This window comes from Pocillopora damicornis, chromosome 7 (assembly GCF_964200805.1).
Source record: "Pocillopora damicornis chromosome 7, jaPocDami1.2, whole genome shotgun sequence".
In the NCBI taxonomy this organism is placed as follows: Eukaryota; Metazoa; Cnidaria; class Anthozoa; order Scleractinia; family Pocilloporidae; genus Pocillopora; species Pocillopora damicornis.
The window spans coordinates 15,215,131-15,237,519 of NC_142676.1; the positions used below are offsets into that span (position 1 = coordinate 15,215,131).

The 22,389-nt window shown below is 38.8% G+C and overlaps 3 protein-coding genes across 4 annotated transcripts in view; 2 read left to right on the forward strand and 1 right to left on the reverse strand.

Annotated features, from left to right (window-relative positions):
• The window catches only part of LOC113668380 (dual E2 ubiquitin-conjugating enzyme/E3 ubiquitin-protein ligase BIRC6), a 43,641-nt gene extending 33,005 nt beyond the window's left edge, over positions 1 to 10,636 (forward strand). The window contains exons 35-43 of the mRNA XM_027184270.2: positions 363 to 519; positions 1,004 to 1,175; positions 1,704 to 1,908; positions 3,424 to 3,866; positions 4,135 to 4,364; positions 4,785 to 4,946; positions 5,498 to 5,575; positions 5,699 to 5,887; positions 8,900 to 10,636. Of these exons, the coding sequence (XP_027040071.2) occupies positions 363 to 519; positions 1,004 to 1,175; positions 1,704 to 1,908; positions 3,424 to 3,866; positions 4,135 to 4,364; positions 4,785 to 4,946; positions 5,498 to 5,575; positions 5,699 to 5,887; positions 8,900 to 9,130 (1,867 nt within the window). The 3' untranslated portion in view covers positions 9,131 to 10,636. The remainder of the gene's footprint in view (positions 1 to 362; positions 520 to 1,003; positions 1,176 to 1,703; positions 1,909 to 3,423; positions 3,867 to 4,134; positions 4,365 to 4,784; positions 4,947 to 5,497; positions 5,576 to 5,698; positions 5,888 to 8,899) is intronic.
• A 1,469-nt stretch (positions 10,637 to 12,105) lies between these two features.
• LOC113668385 (octopamine receptor beta-2R-like) lies at positions 12,106 to 13,227 on the forward strand. Its single transcript, XM_027184277.2, has one exon. It carries the CDS (start codon positions 12,235 to 12,237, stop codon positions 13,078 to 13,080), a length of 846 nt encoding a protein of 281 aa, XP_027040078.2. The 5' UTR covers positions 12,106 to 12,234; the 3' UTR covers positions 13,081 to 13,227.
• A 1,399-nt stretch (positions 13,228 to 14,626) lies between these two features.
• LOC113668381 (uncharacterized) lies at positions 14,627 to 22,257 on the reverse strand. Of its 2 annotated transcripts, none has more exons than XM_089213503.1 (10): positions 22,000 to 22,257; positions 20,868 to 21,092; positions 19,770 to 19,800; positions 19,166 to 19,264; positions 18,242 to 18,309; positions 17,635 to 17,729; positions 16,765 to 16,795; positions 16,148 to 16,256; positions 15,314 to 15,508; positions 14,627 to 15,112 (listed from the first exon to the last, which is right to left on the reverse strand). In XM_089213503.1, exons 2-10 carry the CDS (start codon positions 20,991 to 20,993, stop codon positions 14,910 to 14,912), a joined length of 957 nt encoding a protein of 318 aa, XP_089069629.1. In that variant the 5' UTR covers positions 20,994 to 21,092; positions 22,000 to 22,257; the 3' UTR covers positions 14,627 to 14,909. The 2 variants fall into 2 exon arrangements, with proteins under 2 accessions (XP_089069629.1, XP_089069628.1); XM_089213502.1 differs by having other exon boundaries at positions 15,308 to 15,508.
• Between the last annotated feature and the right edge of the window lie 132 nt (positions 22,258 to 22,389).

Below are 22,389 nucleotides of genomic sequence, written 5' to 3' on the forward strand. Positions count from 1 at the left end.
AAATGACAACCCTGACCAGGAACAATTTTTTAGTTATTCTGAGTTTCAAAAGTAGTTTCGGATTTCTTTGATATTGCTCAAATTTGCTCTGAAGTTTGTCCACGTCCAATCTTGCGCCACCTTATCCGTCAAATTCGAGTAGAAAGCAATGGCGCGTGAAGCTTGTTAAGTGCGATTATTTGCATTCTAATTGGCCTTTTACGGCATTTCTCTGTGTTCGTATTGATTTGGTTTTGGTCGAGGACACTGAATCAAGAAGCATTCTTTAATTTTTTCCTACAGTAGGTCGCTCGTTTGTACGCTTTTCGAATTTTTATCTCTGATTGTTTCGGTGATTTACTCAAATTTGTATGGATCTGTAGTGTTTGCCGCGACAGTGATGTTGGAGCCGGTAGTGAGAGGAGTTACTGGGCCAAAGGAACAGGATTTGGTACAGGATCCACGTCGTCAGGGTGGGATGTTGAACAAGCCATGCTAAAACAGAAGGCTGAAGAGGAGCATGTCACTTGCCTTCTGCAGGTAATGACGGTAGAATTAACCGCAAAGAGCCTGCTTTGGGGGCGATTTAAACTTTTCCGTGTGTTGTCCCAGTTAATTTTGTGTGCAGCAAGGGATTTTTTACTTCGAGACGTTTGTTCCCGTTCCGTTTAGGACCTTAAGCTGACCTTTAAGATATGAATCGATCCAGCTCTCTCTGTACTTTTCGAATGGAGTATTTTCTGGTGGTGACACACTGAGATAAAACTCCTTTAGAACATCAGACTTATTTTAGTATTGAGACGCAGAGGTTTATAATGGAGCACACAGTTTGCTGAAATTAAAATCAAAATGTAGAGAGAACACAAAAAATGTCTCAATCTCGAGGATGAAAACCATACGTAGGTCAGATGATGACCGACCAGCCCATTGACTCGGGGTTACAGACGCCCATGGGTTTGAATCATGTTTAAAACTAAAGGGAATTTATGTGCTGACTGAAAAAAAATTTTCTTTTCCTTCCTAGGTACTTGCGAGTTATATCAGACCTTTTGGAAAACATAGCGACTCGCACTCAGAGCCATTTGCAGAGTATTTAGGGGCAGGCGGTCCATATCCATTTGTTGTCGTTTTGCTGGAGCTGTTCGGAGAGTCGTGTCTAATCCCTGCTCTTTCATCATACCTAAGGAATGATTCTGGTATGTACGCAGGCAAGACTGGATTTTTCCAGTCAGGAAATCAAAGCAAGTTTGCCCGCTACTGCCTTACTGCAAGGAAAAAGAAAGGAAAAAACCAAAAGAAGATAAATGATAATTATCATTTATCTTCAATTATAATTAAGCAATGAGAAGAATTTAGGAGCAAAATCTCCGAAATATCAGCTGCAAGCCCTAAGATCGTTAGATTAATGGGAACTACTAGACCTGTTGTATTCAACTTCAGAGTTTGACGTTTATCCGACCTCTCCATTATTTCTACCGGTGTCAGAACTAAATCTGAAACAAGGACAGTACACTTTCCCTGTCGCAGTATGAAAATTAGTCAGTAAGTAACAGTAACAGGAAGGGTCACGCACGCCGGACAGTATGACTGATAAACTAGTGGCCCTCTGTGCTAAATTCTGCTTCAAGATTTACTTCTTAGTAAACGTCGCAAATCTGTATAACTTTGTTGGTTTTATGGAAAAATGTTGAAATATTTAACCGTTTTTGTTGTTTTTTTAACAGTTCTTGATATGGCTCGCCATGTTCCTCTGTACCAGGCTGTTTTAGAAGTACTCCGTGCACTCGCGTTGTGCCCAGTCCTCTTACCTTTGTTACTCCCGCATGCCAATGGCCTTTCCGTTGAGAGAGCCTCCACAGAGGCGCCTTCTATTGTTAGCCTGCTGGACAAGATGAAACAATGTGTGGATACTTACTCCAGAACTTTGCGGTAAGATAAGCGGGAACTCTTCAATTTGTAGTAAGGACTTAGGCTGGAAAAGTAATTTTTTAATAAGTGTGGAGGGATCTCCATTTTTTACTCTTGGACCGGAAGCTATCGAGCAATATTTCATTCAAAGAACAACATAAGGTAACTGTCTCGAGCGATAACAGGAACCTATTCTAGGTATGAAATTGTTGTTGTTGTTGTTTTTTTTTGGGCTCCATATTTTGGATAAAAGAGACGTGGATACCGGCAAAACATTTCTGATATTTCAGCAAAAAAGCCAAAATATTTTATTTTTTGCGACAGTAGGGAGAAAAAAGGGAATATTGATCAATTAATCTTCTACTTTCAAGTTTTTCCACTGATATTTCGAAGGTTGTGTGAGTTTTATCCATGGATTTCTGAAGTTAATGAAACCCCTCCAAAGACAAATCTAAAGCTACTTAAACTGATTTCCTAGCGGACCTAAGTGAGATGCATAGGTACAAATATTACGTCGGGTCACTCGGCACTCACTCTTTCGCAGCCGTTGTTTGGTCGGTATCCGCCGCTTTCGCCTCCTATCGAGTTCGCCCCTTCGAGTTCGCCCCTTACCTTATACCGTGTTCGCCCCCACACTTTTCGAGTTCGACCCCACCAAGACGAGTTCGCCCCCAGATTGAGTCATGTCTAAATTAGTTGCTATCGAACATTGCAAACAAGTTAGAACCAAGACAAGTTTTGAATTTTAATTGACCGACGGCCATTTTGAAAGTTTATATGTGCGTGGGAGCTAGGGCGATGAAAGCGTGGTTTGCGATCCTGGTTTGCATTTTCTCAAGTCTGGTTGCTATGACCTTAAAACACAATGAAGTGTGCAACGCATTCTCTCAAGAAGTCTTAAATAATCAAAGGCGTGATCAAATCGTGGTTTCGTAAATACTTCAGTCTTAATTTCATAAATAAAGCTAAACGAGGTACAAGTCTAACAACTTAAGCAATGCTGTCGCGATGAAAGCGTGGTTTGCATCTTCTCAAGTCTGGTTGTTACGACCAACACATTTCGTGTTCGTTAGATAAACCCAGGTTGTTTTACATCTTTGCCAGTCTGAATAATAAGTTAAGCAATGTTGTTTTGATTAAGTGTGGTTCTCTCTATCACAAGTTCAGTGTACACAGTTATTTCTGGTAATCCCAGATCCCACGCAGAGTATTTAGTTGATTCCGTCAACCCAGTTCCCAAGCAGGTTCCATGCAATTGCCGAAATTCTAAATGGTCGTCGCTGACGTGACATTTGGCACTTTCTGCTAGTGCCTTCGTCACAAATCAACTCATCTAGATATCACTCAATCAAGGGGCGAACTCGACTTGATGGGGTCGAACTCGAAAAGTGTGGGGGCGAACACGGCGTAAGGTAGGGGCGAACTCGATAGGGGGCGAACGCGGTGCAATTCGTTTGGTCACGTGTTTCGTGTATAGGCACAAAGGAGACGTTTTCAATGTAGTCAAACCAAAGCTTGGACAAACTATTTCTTCAGGTCTACGCAAGGAAAAAGGGAAGATTCATCTGTAACAAGCACCACTAGCTTAGAACCAAATGCCTCAACAGAACTGAGTACCACAGCCGAACCAAGTTCTAAAGGGGAATCCAGCAGCTCAGCAACATCAAGCAGTGCAGGAAGCTCGTTGTTTTCAGTTGGACCGAGTACTTCTGCGGGACCTAGTACCGCAGGACTACCAAGTTCATCTAAACCAGGTAACAGCGAAGAAAAGAAGGACCAGGAGGCTGAGGGACTCGCCCTGTTGATACCTGACATCCAGGAAACTGCTAAGTTGATGCAGAGAGTAGTGCACGAATTTCACCAGCAACAAGCCTCTTCTAACAAGGAAGGGGAAGGAGGCGGCAAGGGGCCAGAAGAACAGGTGGAGTCCCTCTCTGCCGAGGAGAGGTACTTAGCCAAAATGAGGTCGCTTCAGTTTGGTGAGTGTGGCCCATGGGCGTTTCGTTTAGTTTGTAGGCAAGGTCGTGAAAGCAACTATTACAATCAGACGGTAGTCAGGAGAGTTTTTATTGCGTTTATCTTGTCAAGATTTTCTCATTGAATAATTCCTAGTACAACGAAATCTAGACTATATCGAGAACTTTGTCCCAAAAACGTAAGACTTTCGGTCGTAATCTCCTTGTCAGTTATTTCGGAATTTCAAGACACGACTGGGTTATAGAGTCAAACCTTTGTTAAACTTGATAGGAACTCACCGGATTGTGATTGAAAAAGATGACGGAAAACTAGAGTTTGAACCTGGCGGTTACCACTTTGCGTCTTCGGTGCGGTCAACGGTGAATACGGGTGGCAGCGGAAGCATGGTGCGGGCTCGGCGGCTAGCACAGGAAGTGTCGTCTCTTGCAACGTCCCTTCCGCTGTCCAGCAGCTCAAGCGTATTTGTCCGTTGTGATAAAGAGCGACTGGATGTCATGAAGGTAATAATAAATCTTTGTCAAGACATACATTCAAGCGTAGTGATGACGAATGGCAAAAGGACGAGGGCCTTCCGTTTTCGGAGTAAGGTTACATAGTATTTTCAACGAACATTGGTAGATCCAGGGGAATGTGGCTTTTTTTTTTTTTTTTTTTTTTTACCACCCGTTTGACTCTAAATTTCTTGCATGGACAGGGTTTCACGTTACTTCTCAATACAAAGTGCGTATAATTTATTTGTGCTGAAATATTTCTTAGCTTGTTTTGGTTAAATAGTTGTGAAAAATTCCTTAATTTTCTGAATCAAAATATGCAACCCACCCTCCCACCCTACCCCACCCCAGATAGAGTAATGACATTGTAAAGAGATATTCCACCCTAATCACCGTGAGTATTAGAAACGCTGTTTATATGTTTGTTAGGTTCTTATTACCGGCCCAGCTGATACTCCATACGCCAATGGCTGTTTCGAGTTTGATGTATACTTTCCACAGAACTACCCGGAATCGCCGATGCACATAAACTTTGAAACCACTGGGCACCACAGTATTCGCTTCAATCCGAATCTTTACAATGATGGAAAGGTACCGTGTAACTAACAGTCTTGTTTAACTTAATAAGTAACGTGGCATTCAACTTGACGAGTTGGCAGCTTTCCACATTCCTCTACGCTGTTGAGTCCACTTTCAAGAATTTGATAGTTATGTCGTCTCCATTTCCTCGCATTTTTAAAATATTTGGGACAGAAGCTGAACAGTTGCGTGCAAGCCTTGTCTTTGTGTTGTGTTTTTTCAGTAAGATACTGAACTCTCATGGTGCCATTGTCCAGTAAGGAGTAGAAATGAGAGCTGGCAAACTTTCAGTGAAACCCGGCGAAATGTAGGGGGAAGGGGCAGTTAATCTGCTGTAGACTGGCATCACATCCAATGAGAATAGCAATACTCCTAATTCCTTCTTGCTACTAAAACTGGGAAATGCTTCGGCTGCTAAGAGTCAGTCTCGTATGCAGAATTTTTTCATAGTGGGTGAGGTGTCTAAGACATGGGACTGACGTTTAGGACTGTTCGTGATTAGTTTACGTACAGTATTCACCCCTCCCCTGCTGATTAGTTTTATGTCCCTTTTCTTTCATTAGGTATGCCTGAGTATATTGAACACGTGGCATGGACGACCAGAGGAGAAGTGGAATCCACAGAATTCAAGCTTCCTTCAGGTGTGAACGTCTTTGGACAGTATCTTAAGTATTTTCCGAAAAATTATTATACCTTATGGCCGTGACATAGGCTACAACTCGTGTAACAGATGAGCATGTTGAATAAATTCCTTCTTGTTTCAGGTCCTGGTGTCAATCCAGTCGCTCATTCTCGTCAACGAGCCCTACTTCAACGAACCTGGGTACGAGAGATCTAGAGGGACGCCCGCTGGACAGCAGAACTCGCGGGAGTATGATGCGAACATTTGTCAAGCCACTGTACGCTGGGCCATGCTGGAACAATTAAGGAAACCGTCGTCTTGCTTCAAAAAGGTGAGATTGAGATGTCACTTTTTCCACTTAAATATTTCCTCAACTCAGTTACGGTCGGATGGAGGTGTAGTCTGGACCATTTCGTTGAGGCGTTTCGAAAACTACCGAGTGTTCATCATCTGTTCATAGAATCTTAGGTTTATCTTTGGCCTCGGTTTAACAACTGCAACGTTTTTGCACCCTGCCTGTGTTGTAGATGGTAAATCACTAAAGGGCGTAACCTAAAATATTACAAAGAGACAATATTTTACACATCATTACACGAAGTTTAGATCACTATAGGAAAGACAAACGACACCCAACATTTTCAGTTTGCGCCATATTTTTGACTCGTTAAATTTAAGACTTGTTAAAATATTAAGGGGGCTCATGAGCGGCTTTTCTTGAAAAATGAAACCTTGATTTTTTTTAAATTAGTCCGTACGTAACCATTCCATACTTTTAGCGTATCTTTTTAACTCGTGAATTGCGCGCATGCGCAAGAGCGAGTTATAGATACGATGTGGGGAATGCCATTCGCTCGCTCGCTCGATTGGTCGATTCCTGTAAACTTTTTTTAGATTTTAGGCTTTTGAGTGCATTTTATAGTTTTTGGCGAGCAATAAACAGACGAAATGGCGACCTTTGTTGCTAAGAATAGTGGTGGGGTGAAAAAGAAGCCAATGATAATCTTAAAAGAGTTTTTTTTTCGTTTTAGTTTCAACAAGCGGCGCCAGCGACTGGCAGGCATGCAAGGATTCACACTGAAATAACAGAACAACCTTCGTTTTTCATAAAATTGTAATTTACAGTCCTTGAACTTGAAAACAATCCGAAGATTCATTGAAAATATCACTTACTGCGAAGCGCTCGGAGTTTACAGATGTTCAAAAGCTTTTTCTGTTATAGCGTGAGATTGAGGACAAAATTGATCATTACGTTTCGTCGCGTGTGTTTTTCCTGTGAGAAGCAACAAAAGATGCCGGCGACTGACGAAATAACAAGTTAACACGAAAATCAGATAACACCTAAACAAACAATTTTAGCTACCGATTTTCAGTGAATTTTTAAAGAACAATTTTCTTTTAAGTTTCAAGACAATTTGAAGATTCAACATACAAACAACGTACTAAAATGCGAAAGTTACACACCACAAAATTGATAAATAGGCCTGAAATGAAATTCTATCTTGTTATTGATCATACGTTGCCTAGCACGTGACCTAAATCTACCCAGGCGGAGATCCAAAATGACGGTGGCAGGCTTGGCTTAGTTATATCACTCAAAACTCGTTCCCGTTTGTCTCATTTGATAAAGAGGGAATCGTTAATGTTTTCATTAAGACAGTATTGCCTTGATTTTCTAATATTTACAACGAAAGACAGTAAATTTCTCTTTTCGCCCACATTTACTTCCAACCTTTTCTTTTGAACCAGAAACAAAAATGATAGACGTTTAAAACACATGACATCATCCACCTTGTCAAATGTAATAGCATGATCATTTCAATTGTAATGCCTTCTTATCCCAACGTTACTTTGTTTCTTTGCTACATTAGCGAACACTGAACTACTGCTAGTACTCTAGATATGACAATCAACCACAAAATTCCCTAAACCAGATAACATTAAACATAATCTAAAAAATCATGTGTCAATTCACGAGTTTGCTCACAGAGCACTTTGATTCCATTTTTAACTCGTGAATTGCGCGCATGCGCAAGAGCGAGTTGTAGATACGAATGGCACTCGCTCGCTCGCTTGATTGGTCGTTTCCTGTAAACTTTTTTTCGATTTTAGGCTTTTGAGTGCATTTGATTGTTTTTGGCGAGCAATAAACAAACAGAATGGCGACCTTTGTTGCTAAGAATAGTGGTAGGGTGACAAAGAAGCCAATGATAATCTTAAAAGTTTTTTTTTTTGTTTTAGTTTCAACAAGCGGTGCCAGCGAATGGCAGGCATGCAAGGATTCACACTGAAATAACAGAACAACCCTCGTTTTTCATATCATTGTAATTTACAATCCTAGAACTTGAAAACAATCCGAATATTCATTGAAAATTTCACTTACTGCGAAGCGCTCGGAGTTTACAGATGTTCAAAAGCTTTTTCTGTTACGGCGTGATATTGAGGACAAAATCGATCATTACGTTTCGTATCGTGTGTTTTTCCTGTTTGAAGCAACAAAAGATGCCGGAGACTAACGAAATTACAAGTTAACGCGAAAATCAAATAATACCTAAACAAACAATTTTAGCTACCGATTTTCAGTGAATTTTTAAAGAACAATTCAAAATACATATTACGTACTAAAATGCGAAAGTTACATACCACAAAATTGATAAATGGGCCTGAAATGAAATTCTATCTTTTTATTGATTATAGTCGCACGTGACTAAAATCTACCCAGGCGGAGATCCAAAATGACGGTGGCAGTCTTGGCTAAATTATATCACACAAAACTCGTTCCCGTTTGTCTCATTTGATAAAGAGGGAATCGTTAATGTTTTCATTAAGACAGTATTGCCTTGATTTTCTAATATTTACAATGATAGACAGTAAATTTCACTTTTCACTCACATTTACTTCCAACCTTTTCTTTTGAACCAGAAAGAGAAATGATATACGTTTAAAACACATGACATCATCCACCCTTGTTAAATGCAATAGTATGATCATTTCAATTGTAATGCCTTCTTATCCCAACGTTACTTTGTTTCTTTGCTACATTAGCGAACACTGAACTACTGCTCGTACTCCAGATATGACAATCAACCACAATATTCCCTAAACCAGATAACATTAAACATAATCCAAAAAATCATGTGTCAATTCACGAGTTTGCTCACAGAGCACTTTGATGGTTTTGTGAGATCCAACCAAAGTGATGTACTGCGGTTTGTTTCTTGATGAAATTTCTTTTCCTCGGCGCAACAAGCGGCGAAAAAATATATGACGTAAGACCTTAAATGACGTTAACCAATGACAGGGTTTCAGAGTTACTTCCTGTTTGCTAACGCTCTATCATCCACAGGTTATTGAAGCGCACTTTTACCTCAAGAAAGATGAAATACTAAAGCAGTGTGAGCAATGGACAAAAGAAACGGAGAGCCTGCTGTCAGGCCGGCCGGTTGGTAGGGCTATATCACATCACGTACAGTCACTGAAGCAGAATTCTGCGCTCTTAAAACATGAGCTTGACAAACTTCAACCTCCTTCGGATCATAAACAACAGGACGGTGATAGCGACGAGGACAGTGACTAAGATGTAAAACAGTTGCAGAAGCTGCACGCAGGTCACTCGTTGAAATAATTTATGCCAAGCACTGGGTGATGTATGGCTAGGCCAGGGAAGGAGTCAATTTCATTTGTTACCCGCTCGCAACAATTTTTTTGCGAAGTGCTTGCTAGCACCAACTTTCCTCGGGTCCTCACGAGCTCTCTCGGATCGTGATGCTGCTTCGCTGACTAATAAACATTCGCATGCGAAACATTGTTAGCAAGGGAGAGTAACGCATTTTCTAGTGTCGCTTTATTTTACTGCAAGATAACTTAAAGGATTACAGCTAAACGTGACAAGATTTTCCTTGGCCAACGGGCTGCAGAATGAAATTGCCGGGATTTAGACACAGACGCCGAGAATTGCCAAAGTGGAGAATCGGCTGTAGAAGGGGATTTTCTGAGGGAATCTGGCCTTAGTGAAGACAGCCTTGGCCTGCCCTTAGCTGGATGAAGTGAACTGCGTAGTTATAACAATACGAGCGTAATTAGTCTTCCTTACATTCTATTTATCGGGTTTGCTCACATTCTATAACCAACCACTTTGATTTAAGGGGCCAAGAAAGCGTGCTGTGATTATTGCACTGTAAATATTACACGCAATGTGAGAATACCGTAATTGAGGAAGTCATGAAATGGGGTTGCGATGGACCAATATGGAACAAATTTATCCTTGAAAATACAAAATGAACTTGAATGACTTAAGTCGAAATTTATTTAAGAGCTAGAAGTCGAAATAAGCAGTGCTTACCATATTCGTTAGTAACTTGTCTTACTCGTTTTCCATTGAATTTTGAATTAATTTGCACTTCTACCGAGTGATCAGCTATGAAATTAAGGTTTCTCACTATTTTTACCTTTACAGTTTGGTGGAACTTTGTACAGAGAAGCGAAATTGATGTTTCATTTCGAACGTTTACTTGTCAGTTGTATAGACAAAATCTCCGGTAAACTTTAGTTTTATGTAGCAGTGACTGTTAAACGTCCTTTGGAACCTCTACCGGGAAGTAAATCGTTGATATCAAACGACTCAGTTCCCTTGAGATCTATAGATCTCAGTTAAACTGTAAAACTTCTTTGCAAGATCCCGCAATCTGTTTCCTTGATACGGAAACGCAGATTTTCTTTTAGCAAATGAAAGAATGAATTTCAGTCGCTGACAACAAGTTCTGTGTATGAAGCTTTGGGAGGTTGTCAGTTTGTTAATCGCCATGTTTTGTTACTGAATTTGGGCATAATCCGAATCACAGTAGAAAAGTTACTGGGGCGGGAATGGCTTTTTAAAACTATACTTTTCTGTTGTATTACAATTTCACAAAGATGAAGTTTGATGTTCTGAGGGAGATTATTTTCGAATTAGTAGTTACTTTAGCGAATGATATCAGAATCAAGAAATTTTTAGCTCTTAAAATCAATCATTTCTAGAAGCTAATTAATCATAACAAGCTATATCATTTGCTGCACGTGAATAAATTTTGAACTTCTGTGCTAAGGCGGATTTTTTCTCTGTGCAAAAGTAATTCCTAAACTGAACATTGAAATATGTTTTTTTTATAACTGTCAGCGGAACCATCATGAATCGAGAAACTATTTATAAGAACAAATCAATCAACGCTGTCAATACTGAATATTATCAAACTGTTCCGGACTTAGGAATAAAAGGGGTAAGTTTCTAAAGACACCGCGGTGCTGAGTCAGTTCGGGGTAAAACAAGATAATTTGGTTTCACCGACTGAGGTGATACTGTAAATTGGCCGTCGTAAAGAGTTTCTGGGCTGACACTTCGGGTGTTAACCCTTCGTCAGAGTGAATGAATGAATGTTGCTCGGTCATGAAACACGGATCTCGCTGCGCTCGGTCCGTACGTCATGGCCATGATTCAAATTCTTTCCCGTCCGGCCCTCCCACTTAACCAATAAGCACATGTGCATAAACACCCAGGAATTAAGATAGAGAATTTAGTATTTTAGTGTTCTTGGGTTAAGCTCCTTCTTCTTACCATCAATCTTGTAATAGTACCTCTCCTATATCAGGAAAACTGAAGAAATACTGGAAGGACTGTATCCAGTCCTTACGAGTAACAATAGCTCTCTCTACACTCAACATTTCTAAGCCTTTTCCTCTTTAAATCTCAAATCTCCGTACGAAAGAGATTCTGTGTGGTGTTAACGGCTTGGTTTCGTCGGCGGCCGTCTTGAAAAAGGAACTGCTAAGTGGGTGAACCACCCTCGGGTGTTCGCAGCAGGTTCCAAGAAGACAGATCGTCGGTCGATTAAATGTTAGTGGATACGCAGGCGACTGTTTGGTCGAAATACTGTGAGTTAAATGTCCGACATTGGTGTTCTAATTAATATTTGGATTTATATTTCTAATCATGATCTCAGTTTACCAAATGATTTTTTCGCGGATCATGTGTTTGAATTGGATGTGCCCAGATTGCAATTGACAGAACGAGAGACAGGTAGATTTGCATATTGTGTGTTTGTAAAAGTCTAAGGAGATTGTTTGAATATTAGTTTCCCTCTTTACGCGAATATGCACTTGTGTAGAGTAAATATTCAGACCTTCAAACGCGGAAACCAATCCGTGTTCAATCAATACTGAATATTCCAGCTAACCCTTGGTGCGTGTGATAAAAGTGTTAAGTGAATTTGAATTTCTAACATAAATTTATGAAATGACTATTTGAATATTTATTTTATCGCGAAAGAATATTCATCTGTTCGGATAAAAACTGACTCGTCTGACAGACTTGACGGTGTTAAAATCTCGTATGCTTTGCCCGCCGATTACGATGGGTTATTCTCTATTTAAATACCCTTGTTCTTGTTTTGTCTTCCCGCCTCTGTTTCGCCACTAGCGCGGGGAATCAAGTTATAGCCGAGTTCGTTTACACTCGATTTTCCCGCTGTGTTTGAATTATGAGACAGGTCCTTCTCTAATTTGCAATTTGTCATTTACATGCGTCAATTTACGGAAACTTAAGAAGATTCATATGACCAGATGTTTTGCAAACGTTTTCCTTGAAAATAAAAAAAAAGTCACTGGTATAACTTCAGAGAATGATTTAAGCCCATTTCCACCTGGATAATGAAAACTTGGTTTTTGATTCTTGGCTGGTCTCTTTCCATTCTGATCATGACTGGAAATGGATTTATTATCTGCCTTGTTTGCAACAAACGGCGACTTCGAACTAAAACCAATGCGTTTATTGTTTCACTCGCAGTGGCTGACTTCTGTGTTGGGATGAGTGCTTTTCCATTACTGTATGTCTGTAACAAAGCAAATATGTGCAACCATCTACATATACTTTTGTCTATTGTGAGGAATTTCTTCGCATATGCGTCTGTGACAAACCTGTGCAGTTTAGTCCTGGATCGCTACATCGCTGTTGTAAAACCTCTAAAGTACTTGGCATTTATGTCGCGTCGCCGAGTCATTCAAATGGTTCTTTTTTCCTGGGCGATTCCAGCTGCAATTATAACAATTTACACGTTAGAGATTTTTTTGTTTAAAGTGTTGTTGTTTTTTCGCATTTTGATGTGGCTGATTACTATATTTTTCGAGTTCCTTCCAAGTGCGATGTTAATATTTTTCTTTGTATCGATGTTACGTGTTGTAATTAAACAAAATCGCACCGCTCGTTCATTGAAAAGACAATTAAGTTTTAACCATCGAGTTTCCTTTAAAACTCAAGAAAAGTCTTCCATCGTAATGATGGCTATTGTAATTTCCGTATTTCTTGTTTGCTATGGGTTTTATCTGCGATGCAGTATCCTCGTGATTTTCAGCGATCGGTATAAATTTTGTCCTGATCTGAAGTATAAAATCTCTTTGTTAATGTTAAACTCTGCTATTAATCCTTTGGCGTACTCCTTCTTCAAGAGAGATATAAACAAAGAGATTAGAAGAAGTGTTTTCTGCTACTCTGCATAGAAATGAAGCTTCGCGTGAGGCTTTTCAATGTGAAATAAAGACTTACGGGAAAGTAGACTCTTGTTTAGCGAAATGATCACAGGTAATAAACAATGACAATTAAGATTATCTTGTTTAATTCAATCATTTTTTTTAAATACAGCAAGTTCTTTGTGAGCTTATTAAAGGGTCCCGCGTTATTAGTGAAAACAGTTAAAGAAATTAAAGGTTTTGGTAATAAAAACTTTTGGTCTCAGTTAGAAGCCTCTCTGTTCACGATTTTGAATATCGAATGAAAGGTTTCGAATGCGTATCAATTAACTTAATTAGACTTAGATCACTTTACACTAAAAATAGCATTGCTGCGTCAGTTCACTTTAAAAGGAGGTTGTTTAAAGAGCTCTCGGAGGAATCAATATATTATTACTATTGCAAAAGCTCTCAGGGATCAATAATTCATCGATATTTGAAAGCACTCTAAGTAATCAATAATTTATCAGGATTTCTGTGTTGTTTAACAGAAGCATTAAAAGTAATTTTTTCGATAAGTCTCGACAGAAATCAGATTTCTCACAACCGCTACACAAAAAATAAAGTTCCTCTTTTACACCGCTACTATTTATGTTTCCATTCTCTGTCTTACAAGAGTAATGGCTGGAAATCAATTTCAAAACGTACCTCGGTTGATTTGCAATCAATTGATACTATAATCAATAAAATATTCTATGAATAACAAAATAACGAAGAGAAGCAAGGCAAGAAACGACTAGACAGAGCAAAAGAGGCCTTACTTATATCGTCTCAGGTAGCCGAGGAGTTGTGGGTTGTAACAGCTGTCTCCTCACCAGCCTCTCTCGTGACAGCTAGGCAGGGTGCAACAGTGTTACTCAAAATGGTCTCCGCAGACCTAAAACACACGGGCTCCGGAAATAATTTGAGCCGTCCCGTCTCGAGCAGGCGAACCAACACGTTCATATGGGCCAACCAGCTGAGGCGAGACATCCCACCCTTCCGAATTGTCTCGTCCCCGGGTTCATGTAAACGGTTCATTGAATTTTTCAAAGACATGAGGGAAAGTAACCCCAGCCAGGATAACTTAGAGGGAGGGTTGCCTCGGATACCCGACACCATGTAAATGGGCCCCATATGTAAAGGTCATCCCAAGACTACAGAGATTCCTTCATAGGATCGGGAAATAAAGAATCATATGCCGCAAAGTTTCCTCCCTTGGACATACCAGCCGGAGTCCATTTTGCCTGGAAAAACAGGCGTCAATTTTGCCAGTTTTCAGGCGAGGATTAAAATTCCCAAGAAAAATTTTTTTAAATGAAATATCTCGTTTCTAGGATCTGATGTTTTCACTTACTTCCATAGCATGAGTAAAAAGCCAAATGAAACATGTGGCCGGCCAAATTGCCAACTCCACCAATGCGCAAAAAGGGCTGTCGCCAAGTTACGATAAAAATTGGCCTAACGTATGGCATGAGTTTTACCTTTACCTTTTTTCATAGCGCGACTGAATAGAAATACACCTCAATGAAACTAAACACAAGATACCAGCCTCTGGTTTAAAAATGTCCATGACATCCATCTGCTCTATTTATTCCTCTCAACAGTTTATTTAAGCAACATGTGGGAAAAATTATCCTGGGGAATTTATACAAGAGGGCAAACGGAATGCATAAGTAAGAAGCAGGTGTAAGAAGAGAGAGAGAGAGAGCAGGGTAGTCAAACTACTAGCAATGGTAAATTGCTGATTGGGCGATATTCTGACCATCTAGCGCCCTCGTCGTCTCCATTTAGTCGTCAAATATGACCAAAGTGTCACGGTATATCGCGTCTCTCGCATATCAGAAGTAACTGTTTCCCGCAGGAGCTCGTCTGACGTAATAGTAATAGTAAAACCTCAGCCTTGTCATTATGTACTTGAACGTTGTACCTGGATCCGTACCGCTTATGTGACAGACAAACAGTGTCACACAAACAGCTACAGCAGCCGTGATCAGAAAGAAAAAGAACATTGCCTGACTGGGAGAGAGACTGACTTTTTCGTCTGTGTAGAGAACAAAAAGAGGAATTCATTTTATTCATACGATAAGCTGAATTATACATGCATCTTTTTGGTTGGGACTTATGATCCATCACAATTGTAAACTTAGATTTTAATTCAATATTAGTTCCACGTAGTAGTATATGTATGTCGACCTAGGAGTCCTTTATTAAAGATTTAAGAAACGTCAATGCGTACCGCCACCTTTAGCTGCAGGCGTGACTGTGCCTTGTCCTCTATCATGTAACTCTTCAGCAGAGGTTGACGTTTCATCTACCGATGTTTCATTGTTCTCAGCGAGGTCATCTTTTTTAGCCTCAGCAGTTTCTGCAGTCTTTTCTTCTTCCTCAGCAGTTGCATCAGTGGCCTGTTTAGCTTCGTTGAATTTTTGCATGGCAGCTGTGATAAGAGAATAACAGATGAAGAGGACATGAATTAAAAAGAGATACGCATCAATGTAGCTGTTATTTATTCACTTATTTCTATATTCGCCACCTGCAATCTTTCTCGGTCTTCTTCGTTCCCTGGCCACCATCTTTGCCTTTTTGTTTTTGTATCTCGAAAAGTAATGGCAGAGCTCTAGCGGAGCACCCATATCCAAGAAAATAAGGTAACCCTTACAGTTGAGTAAAATCTTGAACTAACTAAGAAAAATTAAGAGTTATCAAGTTAAAACGAGCTATCAAACAAACAAAAACATCGATGAAAGGTTCTAGGGGACGACATGGAGTGCACTTCTTCATCATTTCATTTAGCATAGTAGATCGCTGGATTCTAGTACCAAGGGTTAATCGCTTTGAAATTCTTATAAAGGTGCTTTTGGTCAAACAAAGGTAAATTAGAGTAACAACATGAATAGCAAAAAAAAGCCTCACTCCCCGAAACCAAAGTCCGACGATAATAGGCACCTCCGAAAAAAAATGATCGAAAAATAACTGGGGCAGAGTTACTTTACGGGGATTAGATCTTTTAGTCTTGTCAAGTGCCAGTAATAGATGAACAACTTCTTCTATCTCTGATTGGAGTACTGAGTCGCACCTGTGTATTGTTCCTTTCCCATCTCAGCATATATGACGGTAAAAAGATCAAGTGTCTTCTTTGTTACGGGATGTTCCTCTCCGTAAATAGACTGACGTAATTTCACGGCCTGAAGGAAAGTTCAGATTAAAACTTCAAATGAAATCGGATAATTACAAGTAAAACTCAGCTACTCTTCGTTGCCGAAAGTTGATGCGAACTGATACTCATCCTTAAGAATTTAACAAAATCAATGCATGATAACAAGATGAATATCACTTCTGTCAGTTTTTTAACTAAGCGATCCTGTAGTTTCTTTTATTAAAATTATAACCGACGGCTTAAAGCAAAAATCATAGACGATTTTTTGATAATATGCTCAGGCAGAGTAGAGCTTTTCATTCCACGTACATGAAGAGGTTTACAATTCTCTTTTAATCAAACAACCAAAACTACAAAATAGCCTGCACAACTGGGGTGACTTAATTGTGTTTCTCAATCAGGTGGACGCATGCGCAAAAGGAGTCACACGTACAAGGTTGACGTCCTCTCTCACATGACTTACTCTTCATGCTCACCTCACACTTGCCACTGCTAGCCAAAAGATTCTCAAAAATATCACCTATGTTATACCTTACCTTGCCACAATATTCTAGTGCCAGCTGAGCACTGCAAGAGAAGACACAAAACATGCATGTCTACATGTTAATATCAATATTGGACCCTTCTGGATTTTTTCTTCCTTGGAGTCTACTAGTCCATATTGCAGACATCAACAACTGATCAGAGAGAGACACTGTTGACTAAATAATTTAACAGCAGAGCCCTGAAAATTCACCACACATCACTGCCTTATACAACATTAAGGTTTCCCCTCAGCTCATGATAAGAAATATGTGCCTGTCATATTACAAAAATAATTTGGGTCTAATTCATGCTGCACTATGGCTTTTAAAAAGATGTGATGGGGGGGGGGAGGGCTATAGCTTTTTAAAAAGATGGGATTGGGGGAGGGGGAAGGGCTATGGCTTTTAAAAAGATGGGATTGGGGGATGGGGAAGGGGGGAGGGGTGTAAAAACTTGGTACTTAATTCAGGTGGGCATCACCTGACCAAGAAGGGAAAATCTCAAAGGATAATGAAATTTATAGAAATGAGCAAGAAGTATGCTTGTCACTGTAGTATTAACGCCTTTATCAGCAGTTCACATATATGATTTTCATATATTCACAGTCAGAGTTGAGTTACTTGTATATCATAAACTGGAGAAAACTTTTGTATAGTACAGATACTAGGGGATGGTTTTTCAAGAATCGTGTCATGTGCATCACTTCTAAACAGGCTAAGCTAAAGCAAAGTTTAAGGTTGGGCTTACTACTTGTGATACTGGGTGCTAAATCTAAGGCTTTGGCTCACAATAAGACTACCCTGTGCTTATTTCAAGACTTGTTTTTCTAAATAATATAACCATTTATAAAATTACCATTCAAGACTTCTGAAGAGACTTACTCTTTTTGCTTGAGGCACATGTGTGCAAGCTTCTCATATTCATTAGCTGATCGAGCTTCAGCTGTTTGTTCCTTTGGATCATCTTTAACAGCATGCTAAGATCAAACAAAGTTATGGTTTTCAGTTTATTAAGATTCACTATATTTTCTAAAGTCAGTTACACAGGTTATCAACCAAGAGAAATACCTAAAATTTTTACACACTAACATCAGTAATCAAGTTCTCCATAATGTTCTCTCTTATCAAACAATCATACACTTCTTGAGTTTGTGATCATTTCCTTTAATCTCAAGACCTGAATGCTTCAATCAGGTTGATACTGAAGGGAGAAATTGGATGCTTATCACTCTTGGGGGTTAAAGGGTTGCAGACTAAAGGTAGATAAGAAACAGACAAAAGCTGACATCTGCCAAACTATGCCAGTTTGTACAGATCACTGAAGTTTCTCATAAAAAGAACACTACAAGTATCTGGAAGAACATATAGATCAATTCTCCTATGAATGTTGAAAATATGATTTCTGACTATAGTTTGCTTTCTAGGTATCCACAGTTATGTTATTGGTAAGTAAGAAGAACACATTACAAAAACAAAAATGGATGCCAACCTGAGCTTCTGTGGTCCTTGTTGTGTTTCCTGTGGTCTGGTCAGATGGTGATGTACTGCCAACACTATCTATTATATCATAAACATGGCTATTAATACATTGAACTGAGTTCATACTGTAGTATGAGTTGTTTCTGAGATGTGGACAGTGACCGGAAGAAAAATAAAACTAACTCTGGAGTGCTTTCACACCAACGTACTGGATGTAAAGGTCATCACTTTAATATTTTGAACCAAACTCTCCCAATAAAAAAGATGCAGTGAGCACCAAGAATGAGAACCTTTAACTTCTGGCTGCCATCTACATCTACTTTAATCTCTTGGTGCCCTCTCTCTAGAAAAATACTGAGAAATACTGAGGTTCAATGCTGTAGCATCTCATACAAACAGAGTTGCATAACACCTAATTGCTTTATCTACAGCAAACATGGCTTCACTACAACTCCACTAACTCAAACCCCCAAGGAAAAGAAAATGGTTTAGGTTAGTGGGGGATCCAGTTATTGGGATTTGTATTGAATTTCTACATTTTCATACATGTAGTTATGTTTATATCAATCATGATATAAAGACTGGGACTTGTCAAACTGCTATGTTCTGACATATTGACATTTATTGACTAACTTTTTTATTTAAAGTTCACGTAATCAGCCTGAGGGTAAATTTGAGCCAAGGGAAAGTAAATTGGTTCAAGTTAATGGGAAGTTAGACTTCACTGAGTTCAAGTTTACTGGTAGATAATAAATGACAGAAAAATGGGATAAAATTCAGGGGAAATCACCTTTTCCCCAAGTTAGCAGGGAGTTGGACTTAACTAAGTTCAAATTAGCAGGTTCTACTGTACTTCCTACAGCTATGGGAGTCAGTCTTGTAAGCAGCCTTAGATCTACTCTAGGATCATCAGTATCTGATGCTCCCCACTCACCTGATCCATCCTGTTCTTGCTGTACCATGCTACCAGCACTTATCAGAGATGTTTCATAATAAAGTTTTTCTGCCTGGGCAAATGAAACAGCATTTTCATCTTCATAAAATTAAGGGTTCACATAGTTACATAAAATTTTTAAATTCTTCATGACAACATGAAAAATGGGTAAAGGAGTTTTAGGGTTTAAGTTCTCTGTCTCTGCAGTCCAAGTTACTGCAACAAGGATATCCAGATGAGGTAGAAGTGCATTCCACATGATAACCAAAATTATCACCCCTGGCAACATTCACAACTTTGCAATTTTTCTTAATAAGTACATGAAACCAAAATGATTGAAGGTTTGAAGATACAAAAAGCCATGTCTATGTTTTCCTCTTTTAACCTTCACACCTTAACATCATTATGCTCATTTGCTACACTGTTTCATTTCTAGGTGCAGTTGTTCATAGGTGGATAACTCAATCCAACAAATAAATCATCATCCAGCAGATAAATGGTTACTTGTGATGAAATGATTTGAAATATCCACTGGAGAAAGATTTATCCAATGGACAGTGCTACCCACCTTTCAAACAACCAGGGTGTGATAATTAAAAGATACAGTCTCCAAGCTGGCTGTAGATATCTGCTATCTGCCAAAATATAAAATAATTCAGATTATGATATATATTTGGGATATTCAAAACAATGTTTCATAAAACAACTCTGAGCATTTGTAGACAACCAGTGCTGTTAATGTTAGAGCGCTTATCACTCTTAAATCTTAAGTCTTAAATCAAAACCAACGTAATCCCAAAAACCAATCAGAAGAATAGAGAAAAACTATTAACCCTTTAACTCCCAAGATCTGGTTGTTAATTCTTCCCTCTAGCAGCTCAACGTTTCCTTGTAAATTAGTTGCAAGAATTTGGTGTTAGATCAAGATAACAACTTCTACCTGATACATTTGAATATTCTCATCACTTGCTTTATGGATAATGCATGAATATTGTAGGGAGAAGTTACATGTGAATCACTTCTGGAAGTTAACAGGTTAAGAGTCTTTTAGAACTCAAAGAGAAACAACCAAACTGCCTAAAGTACTGGAAAATGCGGGCAACCAAGTCATCATTGGTTTTAGTTTTCCATCTGATTGGCTGAGAGAGTGGGGCAAGTTTTCTTCACCAATCACAGAGCAAAGTTAAGCAAAACCAATGCAATCTTAGAATACTTTCCACACTTAATGTTCTATCTTGTTAATTGTTTGTTGGATTGGTAATCAATGAAACATAATAGGATATGAAACATCTAATTTTACAATCATGAGCTTTACAAATCACTGAAAAAATACATGCGTACTACATAGCAACAGATATTGTCTGTTATATTGAGAAGTAATTAGTCACAAAAATTAAAGGAGAATGTAAATAGGAGAAAACAGTCAAAAAAGACACAAAAAGCTAACAAAAAACACTTCAAGAACAAACAAACAGGAGACAACAATCAGATTTCATTCTGAAAAAAATAGCCAGCCCATAATTATTCAATGAAACATTTACCATAACATGCAAATGAAGGTTACAGTACTTGTGAAAGCTCTTTCTTTGTGCAACCATGAGTTTCAAATGCATCTTTGACTCCTAGTTTTTATATTTGTCAATAATGGAACTTTCTAAATTTATCTAGAAATTTGGTATGGAAGAGGATCACACACACTCACATTGTGAAGGCATTCAGGAAGTTGTTGAAAGTGAGATCCATCTTTCAACCCTCGCACACAGGCCAACAGACAGTACAGAGCATGTCTCAAATTACCCTTCTTCTGTTTATGGGATGGAAATGTCATTAATCATTTAATTATGTCAGAAAAACCAGCTATAATCAAAATTGAAGAGAAATAAATTGTCTCACCACAAATGAAAAATGTCATCTACCCACCTTGAATCTGAAAACAATTAAATAAAAATTTAATTAGTGAAATGAAAACAGTTTTAAATTTGTTATAGTTGTTTACTAGGTATTAATAACTTGGAGACATACACTATGACAGCTGATCGATTTCACCTCTCTGTAGAAAGTACTTCAGTATAGTGCTGCAGCACTATTAAGCAATTGATAATACAACTTATCACTGACCACTGACTGACTCTGGCTGACAGACTGACTAACTGACTGGCTAACTGACTGAGTGATTGACAGGCTATCTGACTGACTGAATGACTGACTGTCAGACAGACTGACTGATTAAAGTGGATAAGTTTCTAAAAAAAACTGTGGTGCTGCATTAGAAAGAGAGCAAAACAATGTAATTTTCTATTATCAGCTGAGTTGATAAAGTAAATTGACCACCATAAAGAGTTTCAGAGTTGACATTTTGCGCATTTAAGCCCTTCATCATGATTGACTCTGATGGAGGGCTGACACTCAAAACATCAGCTTTGAAGCTCTTTACAGTGGTCAATTTACATTATCAACTCAGTTGATATTAATAAATTACCCTGACTTACTGACTGGCTGAATAAATGAATGCTTGATTGGCCGACTTTATTAACTACCCGACTGACAGCCTGCTTAATTCAATTGACTGACTGCCTGACTGACTATTACAAGGATGTGAAAAGAAGCGCAGGTTGAGAGAAAAACACAAGAAAGATGAAGAGAAAGACAAACATGATATCATAAATTTTACGTGGGTCACTCACGTATGATTACAGATCAGAATGTGTTTTTAGCTTTGAAGTTTGCAAAAACTTTGAAACTCATCACAACTGAATAACTGAGAAAAAGAAACACATTTTATGAACTCATACGTTCGTCCACAGCCTAAATTGCAAAGTATTTTTAGAGCTTACTTGATTCCTTTTTCGTAAAGTAAATGCCGTTCCTGGTCATTAAGCGGTTCCTGGGGTAACTTCTCATCTGGTAAGAGGTCACTGTTTTCATCAGCTTGACTACGAGATTGTTTATCAACTTCAGTCTCCGAATTCTCTGCATGAGTATCTTCAACTGTACCCTCAGAGCTCATATAATCACCTCTATCGTTAGAGGCTTCTTCAGATTCCATCCTTAAATATAGTTGTACATGATATCTACAATACGAAAGTTATGATTCAAAGAAAAGGATGAAGAACTTTTGATCATCGAAGTACATTTCATTTGCACCTCGCAAAAATTTCCGTTTAATACCTCATATAATTTACATTGAAAATATCATCGATATTGGAACAATCCCGTGCATCTTT